General features: G+C 36.5%; 1 protein-coding gene and 1 long non-coding RNA gene across 3 annotated transcripts; both read left to right on the top strand.

The window, feature by feature from the left end:
* Nucleotides 1-348: 348 nt before the first annotated feature.
* On the top strand, nucleotides 349-3,929 carry LOC107775807 (uncharacterized). 2 transcript variants are annotated; one of them, XM_016595587.2, is made up of 4 exons: nucleotides 349-434; nucleotides 925-1,142; nucleotides 2,670-2,769; nucleotides 3,539-3,929. In XM_016595587.2, the coding sequence occupies exons 2-4, from the start codon at nucleotides 942-944 to the stop codon at nucleotides 3,793-3,795; spliced, it is 558 nt and encodes a 185-aa protein (XP_016451073.1). In that variant the 5' UTR covers nucleotides 349-434; nucleotides 925-941; the 3' UTR covers nucleotides 3,796-3,929. The 2 variants fall into 2 exon arrangements, with proteins under 2 accessions (XP_016451073.1, XP_075076239.1); XM_075220138.1 differs by lacking the exon at nucleotides 349-434 and having other exon boundaries at nucleotides 629-1,142; nucleotides 3,539-3,928.
* A 4,471-nt stretch (nucleotides 3,930-8,400) lies between these two features.
* Nucleotides 8,401-20,708, top strand: LOC142162619 (uncharacterized). Its single transcript, XR_012693843.1, has 3 exons — nucleotides 8,401-8,631; nucleotides 8,779-8,841; nucleotides 20,479-20,708. It is a non-coding gene; the product is annotated as an uncharacterized LOC142162619 (long non-coding RNA).
* The last annotated feature ends 613 nt before the right edge of the window (nucleotides 20,709-21,321 follow it).

Genomic DNA, 21,321 nt, shown 5'->3' with positions numbered 1-21,321 from the left:
AAAAATGAATCTTTACACAAATAGCCGGCTGGATTCACTATTTATTGTTTTAGCTGGTGTAGATAGATTATATCTGATTATACACATATTATATATGAATTATACATATATTATACATGCGCCAACTATTTTTAGTATAAACGGTTGGGGGATGAGAAGAATTAACTTAATAGCCTTACACCCAACCGCTTAAACTTAAAGTAGCCGATGGATGAATAATATATAAATAATTCAGATATAAAATATGTATAATTTGTATAATTAGTGTGTAATCCATATACACTGGTTAAAAAAGTAAATAATGAGTATAGCTGGCTATTTGTGTAAAGATTAAGCTAGGGTCCATTTAACTAGAAAGTCGATGGCCCAAGTAGCAGGCCCAAATAAACTTTCAGTTTCTCATCGCCGTTCAGTTTCTCCGACGAAATCAAATTGTGAGTTTCTGCATCTCACTCCTTTACAAATTTTACCTGTTTTTAACCATAATCTCCAATTTTAAAAAACAAAATCTTGTTAAATTGGATTATAGTACTGTTTTTCTTGCATATTTCATTGTAATTATTACTGGTTAATATTTTCTTGAAATTGTGATGATATATATATATATAATGGCATTTGAGCAGTAAAATTCAATTTTTAATATTTGTTAATTGTATAGCAGTAAAAATTCAATATTTAATATATGTTAAGTGCATTTGAGCAGTAAAAATTCAATCCTTAATATATGTTAATTGCATTTGAGCAGTAAAAATTCAATGTTTAATATATGTTGATTGCATTTGAGCAGTAAAAATTCATTCTATAATATATGTTGATTGCATTTGAGCAGTAAAAAGTCAATCTTTAGTATATGTTAATTGCATTTGAGCAGTAAAAATTCAATCTTTAATAGTTATTATAATATATGCCTTATGTTAATTGCAGCTTTGAATTGTTCTTAAATGAATCTTGAAAATAACCAAATGGGTGAGAGAAATGATACTGTGAAGGAAAAAAGATTAGTTTTTCTGACAGTCGGGACGACTTGTTTTGATGCATTAGTAAGAGCAGTGGATACAACAGAAGTTAAGAATGAATTATTCAAGAAAGGTTACACTGATATTCTTATTCAAATGGGGCGCGGATCGTACATTCCCACAAAGGTAATTTGATATTTTTATGTATATATGTTTTTCTCTAAACACATTTGTGCTAAAAGTTTCAGCTTTTCAATTTCTGCTCTAGTTTTAGATCCAAAAAAGTTGTTTCATATCTCCTTGATTTTAGCAAAAAGGAGAAAGAAAAAACTTGAGTTGGCTAATTAAGTGAAAGAACTACTTCCTCCATTTTAATTTATGTGATATAGTTTGACAAGACGCTTTGAGATTGTTGTTATTATCTTTCTGGCCTATTTGTTGACACTACTTGTTTCTACTGTTTCTTTTGTCTGTCTTGAGCCGAGAGTCTACCGGAAACATCCTCTCTATCTTCCCAGGGTAGGGGTAAGGCTTGCGCACACACTACCCTCTCCAGACTCCACTAGTGGGATTCCACTGGGTTATTGTTGTTGTTTAGTTTGACAAGGCACAGAGATTTAAGAAAAAAGAAAGACCTTTGAAGTTTGGCGGGCGTGCTCCGACAACCTTGCCCGAGCCACCCTCCCTTCATTCAATGCTTGACAGCTTTCTTCATGTGGCATGACACATCTATCTTTGACACTCATCAGTCAGCTAAAAGACGTGGTCTTAAACATGCCATGAGATTTTTGTAGCTATAAAACCATTAAGGGAAAAATGAGAAATTTAAAGTTAAATGGTTTCCAAATATAGAAAGGTTTCATTCTTTTTAGAACGGACTAATAAGAAAGTAGTGCCATGTGAAATGGAACAGAGGGAGTATGAGTTAGTGATTGAAAAATGATGCAGAATTACTGGTTTTACCAGGATTTTGGAAATAATCTCTGTTTGTTTTTGTTTTTATTTTCTTGCTGCGAAGAAAGTTTAGGATTCTTCTCAGATGTGAGACTTAGATTGGACAAGGACATTCAGATGATATGTTTAAATGGGAAAATAGATCATTAGAGAAAAGGAAAGCGTAACTTGTCTTGAAAATTCTAAGCTAAGGGATATTAACCCTGTCCAACGATACAATTTTGCACAGTGCAGCAGAAGAAGTTATATGTGTGCAAATTGTGTATTCGTTTAGGGGAGGTAGGTCTGTTTAATTGAATTCTGAAAATCGAAAGTTCTGGTGAAGAATTTATGTTTGGAAATGCTTGGATATGTAGCTTTAATCTGTGTAGTCACGGAAAATGGCTTTAGTGAACTGAAGTATTAAAGAAGCTGAGATCATAAATGAGGTTATCGAGTCTCAACTTTCTCTATGAAGGACAATCCAAAGGATAGATCGGGAAAGTGTGACGTGGCATTACATTTGGGTTCGTTTGAGTGCTAGCATCTCATTAAACTTAAGGACCATATTAGGTTTCCGTGACTGGCTTTTTCTGTTAAGCTTTATTCCAATCTTATATGAAATCTCTTTTGAGTTCTCTACTGAACTCCTGCACATACTCAGTCGCTCACATATAACCAACTACCTGTGCAAAATTTACTCAATCACTCGACCATTCTTTTTGCCTGGTAAATACTCATTTATTTCTTGTCTTATATATCTTGCTGTAATCTTTCCAGTCGACTGCTGAAAATGGTTCCCCAGCTCTGGACTACTTCACATTTTCATCAAGCATAGCTGACTACTTGAAGTCAGCATCACTTGTTATCAGCCACGCAGGTAATTCATGGCTGACGACAAATGTAGCATTATACATTTAGTGTATTTCTTGGTACTTTCTCCTGTCTTTGGCTTTCACAGTCTCCTTTACTTTTCTTCCTCTACTCCCCCCTCTAACCGGATCAGAGCAATTAGCCTTTTGGATATCATTGTTGGAATGAAGTGGCTATAGCCTATACATTTGCTCTGACTAGGGAATTAGTTCATATATAGACCCAAATAATAGTAGTACAAAGCAGAACAAAAAAAAAAGGACATGTCAATTGCAGATGCCAAAACCTAGTGTTAGCTTTCTCTCATTGAGACACTTGAACATTTTCATACTGTTCCAATGGTCTGGATAACTAACGTAGAAACATTGAGGGAATCAAGTTTCCTAATGTGTGGAAATGGTCTGTTTCCCTTAAGATGTTATCTCATGATGAGATATAGCGTCAACCTCTGTTAAGTTCTCTGCTAGCAAATGTTTACGGCTGCTAGTGGCCTCAGAAGACATATGATTGGCGAAAGTTCCTGCACTTTGTTCTGAGGTGGCATGTTGTTAGGTGACTTCTTCACATATATCCAAGTCTTGATTACCAGAGAGCTGTATTGGTGGGAGGTAGCAGGTATCCAGTGGAATAGTTGAGGTGCGCTCAAGCTCGCCCAGACACCATCATTAATTAAAGACGTGCATGCTTTGAGAACTTTGATTCAGATTAACTAGAGACAGTAGAAAATGGATTAAAAAGGTAAGGCTTATGTAATCACACATTTGAAAGTGCTGCAGGTTCTGGGAGCATATTTGAGACATTACGGCTGGGCAAACCGTTAATAGTGGTAGTCAATGAGGATCTAATGGACAACCATCAAAGCGAACTCGCAGAAGAACTGGCTGAGAGAAAACATTTGTATTGTGCTCGTCCACAAACGTTATACAAGACTATCTCGGATATGGATCCGGGGTCTCTTGTTCCATATCAACCAGGTGATGCAAAGCCAGTTGCTAAACTTATTAATAGATATCTTGGTTTCCCAGATGATTAATGGAAACTGAATGTTCTATGTATTTGACATTAACTGAAGTTCAATTGTATGTAATTTATATGGCCTAATCTTTTAGCTTCAAATATTCTGTTATGTTGTTCCTAATGGTATTTAATGTGATTGAAAAACTCTCACAAGAAGCAATCAAACTTCAAATTTGGTCTTTCCTTTTCTTTAGGTAGTTTAGTACTACATTATTTTAGCATCATAGTTTGATAATCAGATTTCAGTCAAGTTTTGAAATGTGCTTTTAACATAAGATTTACACTTAATCATTGTTAATGATATGTATCTTTATTAGCCACCAGCACTTTGACCTTAAGAGCACGACGCGTGATGTGTGAGTTAGGTACATCTCACTTGAGGATTTTTTGGTTATTAAAACATTGATGTTTCCTATGCTAATACCAATTATTGAAAATTGGATGAAGTCATTATCTGTCCTTGTATTTTGGCAATTGAATATTTTATACCTCTAACATGTATAAAATATTTTTGAGGAGAAATTGCGGGGTTTACTTATGTTTGTAGAGAAATGGAAAACGACGGAAAAGGGATGAGGAATTGCAGAATTTTTATTTAACTGTAATCGCATAAAAAAGATAACCTGCTTTAATTTTACTTTTTCCGTTTTTTTATTTATTTATGAAAATGCATAATCTTTTTTTTTAAACTAAGGTGACCATCAGGAATAAATTATCAAAGGCGACAATTAAATTCAATTTCCTCAACTTACACTGCTAGTTTGGCTCCTCATATTAAATGAATTTTTATGATTTTATGGTTTGAAAAACTCAGATTTGGGGTTATTAAAAGAAGAATGTTTGTCCATTTCATTTTATATAAAGATATTTAATGAAGACGGGAAGTCTTGGAGCAACGGTAAAATTGTTTCTCTATGACCTATAAATTACAGAGTCGAGTAGTAGAAGCAGTTGCTTTGTGTGGCCTATAAGTTATAACAGGGGCGGAGCTAGAGCTTCGAACACAGATTCGGCCGAACCCAGTAGCTTTGGTCCAAACTCTATATTTGCCTTTAAAAATTTATTAAATATGTACAAATTCTTAATTTAGAATCCAGTAACTTAGAAGGAATAGAATCACAAACCCATTAGCTTTAAATCCTGGCTCCGCCTCTGGGTTATAGATTTGAGCCGCAGAAGCAATCACTAATGCCTGTATTATGATAGAATGTCTACATCACACCCTTAAGGGTAGGGGCTCTTCCCGATTTCTACGTGAATATGAGATATTTAATGCACCGAATTCTCCTTTTCTATATTTAGTGAAGACACAATTTAGAATGCTATCCACTTAACTTCATAATGGATGAAGATATAATAAAGTAACTACAAGAAAGAAATGGTTTCTTAAAACGGAAAAGGTCCAAAAATATCCCTAAACTATGGTATATAGCTCACTTATATCCTCCGTTAGTAAACTGGGCCAAAAAAATCCTCCTCGTTAGCAAAATGGGCCACTAATGCCTTCAACCTAACGACTCATTCCTATCAGCACTTTGTATCCTACATGGCATCCACATAAGCCATGACATGACAGCCACATAAGCAGGCCATTTCATAAACCCGCTCCAGTTCCAAATAAGCGGATTCCAAATATCAACGCGAAGGTAGAAGACCCCCATTTCCAAACAAAAACCTAAGTTCCTTCATGTTTGTTCTTCCATGGCGATTTGAGGGATGAGGGGATGACAAAATCGAGCAAGATTTAACAACACAAATTGAAGATCATCTCAAGATATTCAGGTAATTTTCCCTTCTATTTATCGGGTCTCTGTCTCGAACTTCAATTTGTTTTTGTAATTTTCTAAGGTTTTGTCTGGTATTTCTGATCCTGGCTTCTAGTGTATATTGTTTGCATGTGGGTCTTGTACTCTTTTTGTTTGTTATCTTTGTTGTTTTCTTATGTGGTGTCAATTTGTGCCCTAGGTGTACATCGTTTTTGGTTGCAAGTATCCTTTTCACATTTTTTATCATAGTGTGGTAAAGGTTGGGTTGTTGAAATCGACAGAATCATGTGCATTTCTTCTTAAAGACAGTGTTTTTGTTTTTGCTTTCCACTGTGGTTTGAAATCGACAAAACATGTGTTTTATCTCTTAAAGTGTGTGCTTTATTCTTCCACTATATTTTATGCAGTAATTTATTGTATGTTCAATATTTTATTGTCAAAGTTGTTAAATTATTCATGTGGTCCATCTATGTTTTCTTCTGTGTCTTTATTATAGATATTTCAATATGGGGGACCATGAAGAGCCAATTTCAGCTCAATATTAGTGTGAATTAGGTACTGATTGTGAATCTGATAGTGATAAAAGTTCAGATTATGGTTCAGATGCTAGTGAATATGATTTTGAAGAATTAGAGTTACTTAGGATGCAAAAGGGTAAAGAAGTTAACGATAAGCTTAGTCACTACAAAGAGCTTGATAAGTCTATGACATTTAAGGACTTGGAAGAGGCCAAAAAAAGTCATGAACTTCTATGCTATTACAAATTCCAAACCTTTGAAGCTTAGAAAAAGTGATAAAATAAGAGTAAGGTATAGATGTGTAGTAGGCTGCCCTTTTGTATGCCTCATTTCTGAAGATAAGAAGGGTCCTGGATTTAAGATAAAAACATTGAAGACAGAGCACAACTGTGAAGATGTATTTGAGAATCCTAGAGCCAAAACAAAAACTTTAGCTGAATATTTCAGGAGTAAGGTACAGAATAACCCCAAGTACAAGATAAAGGATATGAAACTAGATTTGAAAAATCAATTTTCATTGAATGTACATAACTCCACATTGAAAAGGGCTAAGAGGATGGCACTTTAGCAATTGCAAGGAAGCTTTTTAGATGACTATAACAGATTAGAAGCATATGCAAATGAGATTAGGGAGAGCAATCCCGGTAGTGATGTGGTTATCAATTTATCAAAAGATGCCATGGCTGAAGGTAAAAGAAGATTTCTTAGAATGTACATATGCTTCAATGCAATGAAGTTGGGGTTCAAACAAGGGTTGAGACCATTCATTGGACTAGATGGGACTTTCTTAAAAGGTCATTGCAAGGGGCAATTATTGGTGGATGTTGCACAAGATTGTCAGAATCATTTTTATCCCTTGGCTTGGGTTGTAGTTGATAGGGAAAACACCTTGACATGGACATGGTTTCTGGAGCTGTTGAAGCACTCATTGAATCTGAAAGATGGAACCAGTATTACCTTTATGTCTGATATGCAAAATGTACAACTTATGATTTTGTTTAACTGACTATTCCAGTTATTTTTAAGTTATTATATAGTTAATTCTGTTTAAATTTACATGTGCAGGGTTTGTTGGAAGCAGTAAGAATTGTCCTCCCTCTCTCAAATCATAGGTTTTGTGTGAGGCATATTGATGCCAACTGGAGTAAGAGGATCAGAATTTCAGGAGAGATGAAGAAATATCTATGGTGGTCTGCTTGGAGCACTTATGAAGAGGACTTTAAAGATCAACTAAAGAATCTTGGTGAATTGTCTGTTGATATTGTCAAGGAGTTGCTTAGGTATCCACCACAGAATTGGTGTATGTCATACTTTGATACATTGTGCAAATATCAGATGATGGACAATAATTTTACAAAGTCCTTCAACTCTTGGATCTTAGAAGCAAGAGGCAAGCTTATCCTGAAGATGCTTGAGGATATTAGAATCAAGGTCATGAACAGGTTGAGAGAGAAGGAAGAAGAAGCTAGAACATGGAGATGTGACTTTAGTCCTAACTGCATGAAGTTGTATGCTGCTTATTTGGAGGTAGCCAACTTATGTACTGTTCATTTCAATGTTGAAACTGGTTATGAGGTTTCCGAGGGTGGTGATAGACATACAGTGAACCTAGTGGAGAAAAAATGCACTTGTAGATCCTGGCAATTGACTGGCCTCCCATGCCCTCATACCATCAGGGCACTAAAATACGAGAAAGATGATCCAATGACTGAAATTAGTTGGTGGCACAGTAAGGAAGCTTACCTGATGACATATAGGGCCAAGTTGATGCCTCTTAGAGGTGAAAAGTTCTGGAAAGCTTACCTGATCACTGCTCGACGAGGGAGCTCTTCGTCAATCCATTCAAAATACTCACAAGAATTAACCTACACCATTATTAGAAATTACAGTAGTTCTGATTTTGTACATAAACAATAAAAATCAAGAACGACCTAATTCGACAAAAGAAGATGAATCCCATAAATGTAACACTCCTCAAATTTATAAAAGTTTCAAGATAAGCTAATTATAGAACTGAATTATTATTATTACTATTATTTTATCTTGCCTATAGTGAAATATATATATATATATATATATATATATATATATATATATATATATATATATATGTGTGTGTGTGTGTGTGTGTGTGTGTGTATATATATATTGGACATACAATTAGGGAAAATATTAATAATTTTTAATATTATTAATTATTAAAAAGTGGGTATCATTAATTATTAGTTAAGTAAAAAAAAATAGAAATTAAACCTAAAGCCCATAAAGGGGCTATTGTAAACAAAGGCTTAAAGCCTTATAGAAACAAAAGAGATGAAGGTATCTGCCTTTCAAAAGGCAAGAAAAAAAAGGCTAAAAACAAAGAAAATAAGAAAAGCCTTAAACAAGTCTGTTAAGAACTCTTATTCGAACAAAACAGAAGTCTAAACCTTCTGTTCTTTCACGCAAACCTTGGAAAAAAGAAACATAACGCTACAAAACAGAGCAGAGGCAGCCTTGCTACTTAATACTCACGCAAGCAACGGGAAGTTCTAGGGTTCGTTACAAATCACTTATTCTTGAACTCAGGTATATAAAATTTTCTATTGTCAATTATCCTAAAGTAGTAACAGGTAAGAATTGAATAGTTAATTCCCTTCTTCCTCTATACCAACAGTAAACTTCATGTTTAGGTCTGAAACTTTAAAATTGATTAAAATGCACTGGTTGTTGTAGAATCGATTGTTTGACGGGTATAAATTGGACTGGGGTCTACGTATTGGCTCAAGAAGTTTTGAGGTGAGTTGATATAACCCTTTACTAAAGTGGTTTAACTCACAAAAGCACGCACACAAGGTGTTTGATGAATTGCATAAAAGAGTTAATATATACTTAATTGGAGCAGAAATGTGAAAATTGGAGCAGAAATGTGGAAATTTGATCTTCAATTTGTGTTGTTAAACCTTGCTCGATTTTTTCATCCCCTCACCTCTCAAATCGCCATGGAAGAATAGACATGGAGGCACTTAGGTTTTGGTTTGGGAATGGGGGTCTTCTGCCTTCGCGTTGATATTTGGAATCCGCTTATTTGGAACTGGAGCGGATTTATGAAATGGCCCGCTTATGTGGCAGCCATGTCATGGTTTATGTGGATGTCATGTAGGATACAAAGTGCTGATCGGAATGGGCCGTTAGATTGAAGCCATTAAGTGGTCCATTTTTCTAACGAGGAGGATTTTTTTGGCCTAGTTTACTAACGGAGGACATAAGTGAACTATGTACCATAGTTTAGGAATATTTTTGGACCTTTTCCGTTCTTAAAATAGAAAACAATCCGTTGTGAGAGTACTTTAGTGAAGAAACCACGTTTAGGAAACTTCCCACCAAACTTGTTTTACATCCAAGGGTGTATTCTATCTAACTAGCTAGGTGCAATTATAGAATATCAAGATTCAACCTCTAATAAAGTCAAAAATAATAATAAAAAATCAAATAATTCTTATCTTAAGTTTATCCGGACACCACTGGGCCAATATTGTCAAAGGCGTACTTAAATTTATGTACATTTTATTCATTAAATTTGAAAAATTATGTCCAAATCCACATAAATAATATATTTTGATATGGTATTCCAAACCATTCACGTAACCATGAAATAGATAGAGTACCTTGGATTTCACTCCTCTCCATTTCCTATTACCTCCATTTCCCCAGTTCTTGCTTGGATAGGAGACACCTATACCATTTTAAAATTAATGGTCTAGATCTAATTAATTATGGGGAAATTTCATATTAGAATAACTGGGCTCCCTACTTTTCAATAAGAGAAAATTTCACTTTCTACCCATTAATTCCAAACTATTTACCCTTTAATGTCCAGACCCAAACTATTTACTACTCCTACCCATGGGGCCCAAACTATTTACCCGCTAATTCCAGTCGCTCCTTGGCCAAAGATGAAAGCGATGAATAATATCAAAGCAATAAGGTTCATCTGCAAGACGGACCCCTCAATTGATGAACAACTAAATAAAACGAAATAGGAAGACTCCAAGAATTCACATATAATTAGTGACCCTAAAGAACCAGATGCTACTAAGTCAACAACAGAATAGTTAGAGGCAATCATCTTCTTTATCGACTTTCTGGAAAAAAACTTTACATGGGTTTTTGACTCAACCCCAGACGCAGTGACACATTAATTGACTTTTATTGAGCTAACACCAATTGATTTGCATGGTCCCATGGTAATATCATCCTTTGAGAATCTTCCCATTAAGGATTACTGAGAATTTATAAATTAAAAAAAAATAACTAGTTAAATGCACAAGTCAGAGTACAAAAATTTCCAAAACCAAGTATGATCTAATTGAACTCTGAGAGAATTTTTACTGAAGATAAATGCTACAAATATAAACCTTTTTACCTTGTGCTGTCGATCTTCCCCGTCTAAATTTTTATGTGTATTTGAATATTCACCATTGTTGGGCTTGAAGCTCTTGAATTTAAAATTTTTATTTTGAAGATTTCTTGTTTGATTCAAAGAGTGTGCTGTTAAATATTGCTAATAATACCTTCTGGAAGTTCATACTGAAATTTGATAGCATTTGGATCTGATTTGAGGTGATTGAGATCGAATTTTTTAGTTGAAAATTGAAGAAGAACATAGCTACATAATAGTATACTGCTACAATATACAATATGTTGTAGGAGTATATAGCTATACTGCAACAGTATACTATTATAGTTTATAATATACTGCAACGTTATATTTTAATAATCGAAAAAGAACACAGTTACCTAACAGTATACCGCTATAGTATACAATATACTATAGGACTATATAGTTATATACAACAATATACTATTAGTATACAATATATTGTTATAGTATATTGTAATAATATGCAACATACTGTAACAGTATACAATATGCTATATGTTACACCTTGTGTATTCGGCGTTATCATGCTGTAAAGGGGCTAATTCGATAGGAAGATAATTTTTATGAGATATTTAAAAGATGCGATAGTTATACGTTAAGATTGGAAGTCATTCGAGTTGTGATTAAAAATTCGACAAATATCGCCGCAAGTTACGGGTTTTAAATTTCACTGAAAGTTGGATAAAATGTTGATGAGATTTTCTCTCATATACTAGGAGTTATGGTGTATTCTACCCACCGAATTGAAGGTCTATGAGTCTAGTTTCCAATACAACAAACCGTTCGTTAATACAACTTCGGAGTAGAGAGATATTAACATTTTTGTACAGGGGTGCACACTGTTACGGGAACAATGTGCTTAGTCGGTTAGTTAAAAAAAAAATTATTTAGGTCAATTTAAAACAGAACCCCTGCATTTTATCCTCTCCAAAACAGAACCTAAAACCTAGGGATTTCTCTCAAACTCCTCCCATCCATCTAGCCAATCATAACAATAATTTAGTCATCCTCAAGATGGAGAACACCATGGTAACTTCGGAATCATGAATTCTTCGGTGTTTCACTTTTCGTAGGAAGACTCCGCCTTGAATTAATCTCGAATTTAAAGTAATTCTGGTCCCATAAGGTATGATTTAACTTCCTCTTTGATCTTTGTAAACTTCTACCATAAGAATTCCTAGGAAATAGTTGAAACCTCTATAGAAATGTTCTTGATTTTTTAAGAAACCTCTCATTGTTGGGTCTGTTCTATATGGTTTTATTGTGTTGTTTGGATCTGTGAAGACATGGATGGAATCGTGTCGATGAGGAGATATAGTAAAGTAAAAATTTGGTGATGTGTTGGGGGGAAATTAAACTACAAAGGAGTCTACAAATTCATGGCCGCAAGTTGTTCGCTTAAATGTCTAAATGAATAATTATATAAGATATGAGCTTGAATTTGATATTGAATGGTTCATATTATGTAGGAAATCATTCCTAAGGCTTTCGAGGTTTCGTAAACCGTATATAACTCCATCGACAAGGTATGTAGGGCTTTTGCTATACTTTTCGGCATGACTAGAATTCGAATAAACGTTTATTGAATTGTTTCGTCGGATTCGAGTTACTTCACCTTCAACTTATAAAGATGCTTAGACATGTTCCTTTCTTATAGATTTCTTACTTCAGAGAATATCTATGAATTCTTGATTTTTCTTGTTCCTTGCTTAAAAAGAACTAGAGCCTTTTTACTTGTTCTCCTTTCGACGTTCATATAAATCATGAATAGGTAATACTTACTTCAAAGGTACTCATAATACATAACTCTCATGTTCTTAGTACTTGTTGTCTCGTAGTTGAAAATTAAATATTTTAGCGACAACCATGATAGTCGGGGAATAATGATGATAGGGCACTTCGACTCTTCTTAGAATACGTCTTTTAAGGTTAGTTTCGCATTACACTTATATAATTCATGATTTAATATATGTATGTATTTACTTTCATTACCGAGCCGCACTATAGACGACCAGGTATGACACCTATTGTGTAACCACTGATCAGTTGGGATTACCGAGTTTTACGTGGCTGGGTACGATTCTACCGAGCCTTTATTATGGCGGGGTATGTTATGGATATTATAGCCCCACAGAGGGATTTATTATATAATATGATATATTATAAGTAGCAATAGTGGGCGACGATTCCACGAGCATACATTTATATCCATGTTGAATTTTAGTTTCCTATCGAGGGTAGTTTCAGAAATCAAATTGTATCTATATCTCTTCTCTTGTTAATTACATTTTTCATGTTATACTTGTCGCCCTACATATTCAGTACATATTTCGTACTGGCGCCTTTTTTTGCGCTGTGTTCATGCCCACAGGTTCGGATAGACAAAGCGGTGTGCCTCATCAGTAGGACCCCCAGGATCAGTGTTGGGTTTTGCGCTCCACTTCTTCGAAGTTACTGACTTTGAGTCCATAGGTACTATTACAGATGTATATGTGTAGTTTTGGGCATGTTGGGGACTTTGTCCCGCCATGTTGAGATTGTCTTACACTCTTAAAGGCTTGCAGACTAGCGATCATTGCATATTTATTTTTTTTGTATGGCCCTATCGGCCTTCTGGATAGCTGTTATACTGTTTTTGTAGCCTTGTTGGCCTAAGTTATATATGTGTGTGTGTGTGTGTTGTTTTGGGCTCTTCTGCCTGCAGGTTATTATATTTCAGATCATATCTCATGGTTGGTTCGCTCAGGCCTTCGGACATTGGGTGTCGGCCACACATCCCAAGATTGGGGTGTGACAAACTTGGTATCAAAGCAGGTCAGTCCTAGTGAGTCTGCAAGCCGTGTCTAGTAGAATCTTGTTTATGGTGTGTTGTGCACCACACTTATAGAGGCTATTAGGCATTTAGGATTATTACTTTCTTCTTGATCTAGATCATGCAATAGAGCCTAATCATAAGTGTTCATTCCTAATTCTCTTTTTGTTTACCTTCTCAGTGATGCCTAATACTACGAGACGATAAGTGGCTATGAAATTTATTCAGAGGTTGGATAAGGAGGCGGGAGAGGGCACAAGTCAGGTGCCACCTGCTAATGTAGATCAACATGAGCCACAGAATGAGGCTGATTCTCAGGCTTCCAAGGTAGCACCCTCACCACCCCCGGAAGGGTGTAGAGGAGCTAACGTACCTCCAGTCCCTCTCCCAGTTGTTCCTGATTAGGACCTAGATATGCGGAGTATTGTACAATTGTTGACTCGAATAGTGGCCTCCCAAGCCCAACACCAGACCCTCGGTATTGCTGATAGGTCCGTGAGTGCGAGAGTTTGGGACTTTATCAACTTGGATCCTCCAGTATTTACAGTGGTTGATCCTAATGCTGACCCACAGGATTTTTTGGATCTTATGCAATGGACCTTACAAATTATACATGCCACAGATGTTGAGTCAGTGGAGTTTACTTCTTATAGACTACGTGATATTGTTGTGACATGGTATGAGACTTGGAAGTAGACTCGGGGGCCTAATGGTCCACCAGTAACATGGAACGAGTTCTTTGAGGCATTTTTACAGCAATATTTGCCAATCGAGCTTCGATGAGCCTGACGAGATAGGTTCTTACACTTAGAACAGGGTAATATAAGCATTCGGGAATATAGCATGATGTTCAACTCTTTGGCTAGGTAAGCTCCTACGATTGTTGTTGATTTGAGTGATCGGGTACACCAGTTTGTTAGTGGTTTGGGGGCACACTTGATAAATGAGTGCACTATAGCTTCTCTAAACCAAGGAATGGATATTGCCCGTACCCAAGCATATGCATAGGGTCTAGAGGATCGCAAGAGGCAACAACGAGCCAATCGAGAGCATGATAGAGGCCAGCAGAAGAGGGCGTGGTTCGCAGGGAACACGGGAGAGTTTCGAGGTGGATTTAGGCCACAGTTTCCTGGCGTCCATCTTATCTGGTAGCCAGTGCGCCACCACAGTTTCAGGGACGGCAACATGATCGGACAACTTATTCTGGTCCAGGTCAGAGTTCACGGACCCCAGGTCCACAGTTTAGAGGCGAGTTCAGTCAAATGAGGCCTCAGTTTCCTAGATGTGATCGATGCGGCCGAAATCATTTTAGACCATGTCGCCAGGGTTCTGATGCATGTTATGCATGTGGACAGTTAGGTCATATTATGAGACATTGTCCGATGATAGGTGGAGGGGGTATGGCTTAGCCGACGGCATCTGCAGGGGCTTCTTCTTCGGTACGTCCTCCTAGGTAGAGTATGCAGACATCAGCTGGCAGGTGTAGAAGAAGATTTGGAGCTTCTGGTTCAGGAGGTCAGTAGAATTGCATATATGCTTTATCGAGTCATCAGGATTTAGAGTCATCTCCGGACGTGGTTAGAGGTATACTATCCGTCTTTTCTATCGATATGTATGCCTTGATAGATCTTGGTTCTACATTGTCGTATATCTCCCCCTTTGTTGCTAGTAAATGGGATAGAGAGCCTGAATTGTTGCATAAGTCATTTGAGGTATCTATGCTAATGGGTGAGTCTGTTGTAGTTAGACGGGTATATCAAAGTTGTGACGTGAAGATTCATGACCGCCATACATTAGCTGATTTGCATGAGCTAGAAATGGTTGATATTGATATCATTATGAGTATGGATTGGCTGGCTTCTTGTTATGCCAGTGTAGATTGCTGGACAAAGATTGTTCGTTTTAATTTTCCAGGTGAGCCTATTATTGAATGGAAAGGTGATGCTGCAGCGCCTAAGGGGAAGTTTATTTCTTACCTTAAAGCTCGAAGGATGATTTTGAAGGGGTACATCTATCATTTGGTACGAGTGCATGATATGGAGGTGAAATCTCCAATCCTTCAATCGGTTCCCGTCGTGAATGAATTTCCCGATGTATTTCCTGATGAACTTCCTGATCTTCCTCCTGAAAGAGAAATTGACTTTGCTATTGATGTGCTTCCAGATACTCAGCCAATATCTATTCCTCCATACATAATGGCTCCTGCTGAGTTAAAAGAATTGAAAGCCCAGTTGAAGGATCTTCTGAATAAGGGCTTTATCAGGCCAGTACTTCTCCCTGGGGTGCACTAGTGGTGTTTGTTTGTCAGAAGGATGGTTCGTTAAGAATGTGTATTGACTATCGTCAGCTCAACAAAGTGACTATCAAGAACAAGTACCCCTTACCCAGAATTAATGATTTGTTTGATCAGTTGCGAGGTGCCAAGTATTTCTCAAAGATTGACCTTCGATCCGACTATCACCAGTTGCGAGTTAAGGAGAGAGATATTCCGAAAATGGCTTTCCGGACTAGATATGACCATTATCAATTCCTTGTGATGTCTTTCGGTCTTACTAATGCGCCAACAGCTTTTATGGATTTAATGAATCGGGTTTTCAAGCCATTTCTAGATATATTTGTAATTGTTTTCATTGATGATATTCTGGTATATTCTCGATCAGAAGCAGAACATGAGGATCATTTGCGTGTGGTGTTGCAGACTTTGAAAAATCAAAAATTATATGCTAAATTCTCCAAATGTGAATTTTGGTTGAATTCAGTGGCTTTCCTTGGGCATATCGTTTCTGATGAAGGTATTAAGGTAGATGGTCAGAAAATTGAAGCAGTACAAAATTGGCCTAGACCCACAACTACTACGGAAGTTTGTAGTTTCTTGGTCTTAACTGGTTATTATCGGAGATTTGTGGAGAACTTCTCTTCTATTGCTGCTCCCACGACAAAATTGACACACAAAGCTGTTAAGTTCCAATGGTCTGATACATGTGAAAGGAGCTTTCATGAGTTGAAGAAACGCTTAACATCGGCATCTATTCTAACACTTCCTGAGGGATCTGAAGGTTATATGGTATATTGTGATGCATCCAGGGTTGGATTGGGATGTGTTCTAATGCAGCATGGAAAAGTTATTGCATATGCTTCGAGGCAGTTGCGGAAGCACGAACACAATTATTCGACTCATGATATTGAGTTAGCAACCGTTATATTTGCCTTGAAAATATGGCATTATTATCTTTATGGTGTTCATGTGGATATCTATACAGATCACAAAAGTTTACAATATATATTTAAGCAGAAAGAGTTGAACTTGAGACAAAGGAGGTGGCTTAAATTGCTGAAGGACTATGATGTGGATAATTTATACCATCCGAGCAAAGCGAATGTGGTAGCTGATGCGTTGAGTCATAAATCCATGCGCAGCTTGAAGCATGTAGAAGCTGGTAAATTAGAAATGACTAAGGAGATATATCGATTGGCTAACTTGAGTGTGCGGATACATGATACAGGTGACCAGGGTATAGTAGTCCAAAATATTGCGGGTCATCACTGGTAGCTGAGGTAGAAATGCATCAATTTGAGGATCCGGAGCTAGTCAAGATTAAAGAGAGCATCCCTTTTCAGAAGAAGCAGTTATTCGAGCAATCTGATGATGGAATTCTAAAATATAAAGGCCGATGGTGTGTACCTAATGTTGGGGAGCTTCGTAAGCAAATTATGACAGAGATGCACCAGTCTCGGTACTCAGTTCATCCTAGTTCAACCAAAATGTATCATGATCTTCGTCAGCTATACTGGTGGAATGGCATGAAGAAAGATATAGCCACATTTGTGGCTCAGTGTCCCAACTGTCGGCAGGTTAAAGCTGAACACCAGAAGTCTGGAGGGCTACTTCAAAATATTGAGATTCCGGCTTGGAAATGGGAATCGATTAATATGGATTTCATTACAGGATTGCCCAATTCTCGCCGAAAGTTTGATTCTATTTGGGCCATTATGGATAGGCTGACGAAATCAGCTCACTTTCTCCCAGTTAGGACCACCTATTCAACTGAAGACTATGCGAGACTGTATATCAAGGAAATAGTTCGGCTATATGGAGTTCCGCTTTCTATTATATCTGACAGAGGTGCCCAATTTACAACTAATTTCTAGAGGTCTTTTCAAGAAGGTTTGGGTACTCTTGTTAACCTTAGTATAGCATTTCATCCACAGACCGACGGACAAGCCGAACGCACTATTCAGACGCTCGAAGATATATTGCGAGCTTGTGTCTTAGACTTCAAGGGAAGTTGGGAAGATCATTTACCGCTTATTGAGTTTGCCTACAACAACAGTTATCACGCCGGTATTCAGATGGCACCCTATGAGGCACTATATGGGAGGAAATGCAGATCTCCTATTGGTTGGTTTGATGTTGGCGAGACAAAGTTGCTAAGACCCGAATTGGTACAACAAGCTATAGAAAAGGTAAAGTTGATCCAGGAAAGGTTGCGTACAGCTCAAAGTCGACATAAATCATATTCAGATAACCGACGTCGAGACTTGGAATTTGCTGTGGGAGACTGGGTATTCTTGAATGTGTCGCCTATGAAGGGTGTAATGAGATTTGGCAAGAAGGAAAAACTCAGCCCTAGATATATCAGGCCATATCAGATTGTTCAGAGAATTAGGCGAGTAGACTACAAACTTGAATTGCCACCAGAATTAGATGCAATCCATCCGGTATTTCACGTTTCCATGCTTCGCAAATTTTTAGGTGATCCTTCTTGCATCATCCCTATTGAGGATATTCAAGTTACCGAGAACTTGTCATATGAAGAAATACCTGTTGCCATTCTTGACCGTCAAATCCGTAAGCTACGGACTAAAGAGGTAGCCTCAGTAAAAGTACTTTGGAGGAACAATAATGTAGAAGAAATGACATGGGAGGTCGAGGAGGAAATGAAGTCCAAATACCCTCATTTATTTGAAACTTTAGGTGATATGCTTAAGACAAATATGGCAGGTGTTACACAGATATCAACCAGTAACAACTGAGGTAATTACGTTATGGCTAACCTTATTATTATTATTATTATTGTATAAGTAAACGGTCGTGTGGGGCTAAGTTGATGTTATTATGATGATGTGTAGCCCTATGTGGCCTTGGATATGTATGTTTGGGCTGATGACAGGTTTTGGATAGTCTTATTTATAGGGGAAACCCTGACGAAATTTTTAAATTTTTTTTTTCCAGAAGTTAGGTTAACCGCTAACATTCGAGGACAAATGTTCTTAAGGAGGGGAGAATGTTACACCTTGTGTATTCGGCGTTATCATGTTGTAAAAGGGCTAATTCGATAGGAAGATAATTTCTATGAGATATTTAAATGATGCGATAGTTATACGTTATGATTGGAAGTCATTCGAGTTATGATTAAAAATTCGACAAAGATCGCCGCAAGTTACGGGTTTTAAATTTCACTGAAATTTGGATAAAATGTTGATGAGCTTTTATCTCAATATACTAGGAGTTATGGTGTGTTCTACCGACCGAATCGAAAGTCTATGAGTCTAGCTTCCAACGCAACAAACCATTCGTTAATATGACTTTGGAGTAGAGAGATATTAACAATTTCGTATATGGGTGCACACTGTTACGGGAACAGTGTGCTTAGTCGGTTTTAGTTAAAAACAATTATTTAGGTCAATTTAAAACAGAACCCCTGCATTTTATCCTCTCCAAAACAGAACCTAAAACCTATGGATTTCTCTCAAACTCCTCCCATCCATCTAGCCAATCATAACAACAATTTAGTCATCCTCAAGATGGAGAACACCATGGTAACTTCGGAATCGTGAATTCTTTGGTGTTTCACTTTTCGTAGGAAGACTCTGCCTTGAAGTAATCTAGAATTTAAAGTAATTATGGTCACATAAGGTATGGTTTAACTTCCTCTTTGATCTTTGTAAACTTCTACCATAAGAATTCCTAAGAAATAGTTGAAACCTCTATAGAAATGTTCTTGATTTTTTAAGAAACCTCTCTTAATATGACTTGATTGTTGGGGCTGTTCTATATGGTTTTATTGTGTTGTTTGGATCTGTGAAGACATGGATGGAATCGTGTCGATGAGGAGATATAGTAAAGTAAAAATTTGGTGGTGTGTTGGGGGGAAATTAAACTACAAAAGAGTCTACAAATTCATGGCCGCAAGTTGTTCGCTTAAATGTCTAAATGAAGAATTATATAAGATATGAGCTTGAATTTGATATTGAATGGTTCATATTATGTAGGAAATCATTCCTAAGGATTTTGAGGTCTCGGAAATTGTATATATCTCCATCGACAAGATATGTAGGGCTTTTGCTATATTTTTCGGCATGACTAGAATTCGAATAAACGTTTATCGAATTGTTTCGTCGGATTCGAGTTATTTCACCTTCAACTTATAAAGATGCTTAGACCTGATCCTTTCTCATAGATTGCTTACTTCAAAGAATATCTATGAATTCTCGGTTTTCCTTGTTCCTTGCTTAAAAAGAACTAGAGCCTTTTTACTCGTTCTCCTTTCGACGTTCATATAAATCATGAATAAGTAACACTTACTTCAAAGGTACTCATAATACATAACTCTCATGTTCTTAGTACTTGTTGGCTCATAGTTGAAAATTAAATATTTTAGCGACAACCATGATAGTCGGGGAATAATGATGATAGGGCACTTCGACTCTTCTTAGAATACGTCTTTTAAGGTTAGTTTCGCATTGCACTTATATAATTCATGATTTAATATATGTATATATTTACTTTCATTACCGAGACGCACTATATACGGCCGGGTATGACACCTATTGTGTAACCACTGATCAGTTGGGATTACCGAGTTTCACGTGGCCGGGTACGATTTTACCGAGCCTTTATTATGGTCGGGTATGTTATAGATATTATAGCCCCACAGAGGGATTATTATTATTATATAATGTGATATATTATAAGTAGCGATAGTGAGCGACGATTCCACGAGCATACATTTATATCCATGTTGAATTTTAGTTTCCTATCGAGGCTAGTTTCAGAATTCAAATTGTCCCTATATCTCTTCTCTTGTTAATTATAATTTTCATGTTACACTTGTCGCCCTACATATTCAGTGCATATTTCGTACTAACGCCTTTTTATGCGTTGTGTTCATGCCCACAGGTTCGGATAGACAGAGCGGTGTGCCTTCTCAGTAGGACCCCTAGGATCAGCATTGGGTTTCGCACTCCACTTCTTCGGAGTTGCTGACTTTGAGTCCATAGGTACTATTACAGATGTATATGTGTAGTTTTGGGCATGTCGGGGGCTTTGTCCCGCCCTGTTGAGATTGTCTTATACTCTTAGAGGCTTGCAGACTAGCGGTCATTGCATATATATATTTTTTGTATGGCCCTATCGGCCTTCTGGATAGTTGTTATACTGTTGTTGTAGCCTTGTTGGCCTAGGTTATATATATATATATATATATATATATATATATATATATATATATATATATATATATGTCGTTTTGGGCTCTTCTGCCTGCAGGTTATTATATTTCAGATCATATCTCATGGTTGGTTCGCTCGGGCCTTCGGGCATCGTGTGTCAACCAAACCTCCCAAGATTGGGGTATGGCACTATAATAGTATACTTATTACCTGTAAATTCACTTGCCTTTTCCCTTTTTAATTTGCTTTAAGCTTTTACTCAGCGTGAGGGGCAAGTTAAAAATGCAAAAAATAATAATATTATAGTATGCTATATAATGTAACAGTATACTCTTACAATTAGTTCCTTTTAGAATTTTTTGAAATTTTTATTGACAATTGATATTATTTCAGTTTAATAATTGAAGTAAATTATTTTTAACTCTTTGCATACAATTGTATACCCTATTGGTATTAGCTATATACTATACTGGTATCATATGTTAGTTAATATTTTTTGATTGTATTAGCTACATTTAATTAGTACACAATTTAATTTTTCTTTAGTAATAATATAAAAAAAGAATAATAA

The sequence above is a fragment of the Nicotiana tabacum genome, chromosome 8 (assembly GCF_000715075.1).
Source record: "Nicotiana tabacum cultivar K326 chromosome 8, ASM71507v2, whole genome shotgun sequence".
In the NCBI taxonomy this organism is placed as follows: Eukaryota; Viridiplantae; Streptophyta; class Magnoliopsida; order Solanales; family Solanaceae; genus Nicotiana; species Nicotiana tabacum.
Note: the sequence above shows the minus strand (reverse complement) of the source record. Positions and strands in the feature narration are given on the sequence as shown.

What these genes read in the sequence shown, in the direction of transcription:
- LOC107775807 (XM_016595587.2), top strand. Translation starts at nt 942, where the DNA reads ATGAATCTTGAAAATAACCAAATGGGTGAGAGAAATGATACTGTGAAG. An exon ending in GATCGTACATTCCCACAAAG is followed by an intron (nt 1,143 to 2,669) that starts GTAATTTGATAT and finishes TAATCTTTCCAG; the next exon opens with TCGACTGCTGAAAATGGTTC. An exon ending in ACTTGTTATCAGCCACGCAG is followed by an intron (nt 2,770 to 3,538) that starts GTAATTCATGGC and finishes AAAGTGCTGCAG; the next exon opens with GTTCTGGGAGCATATTTGAG.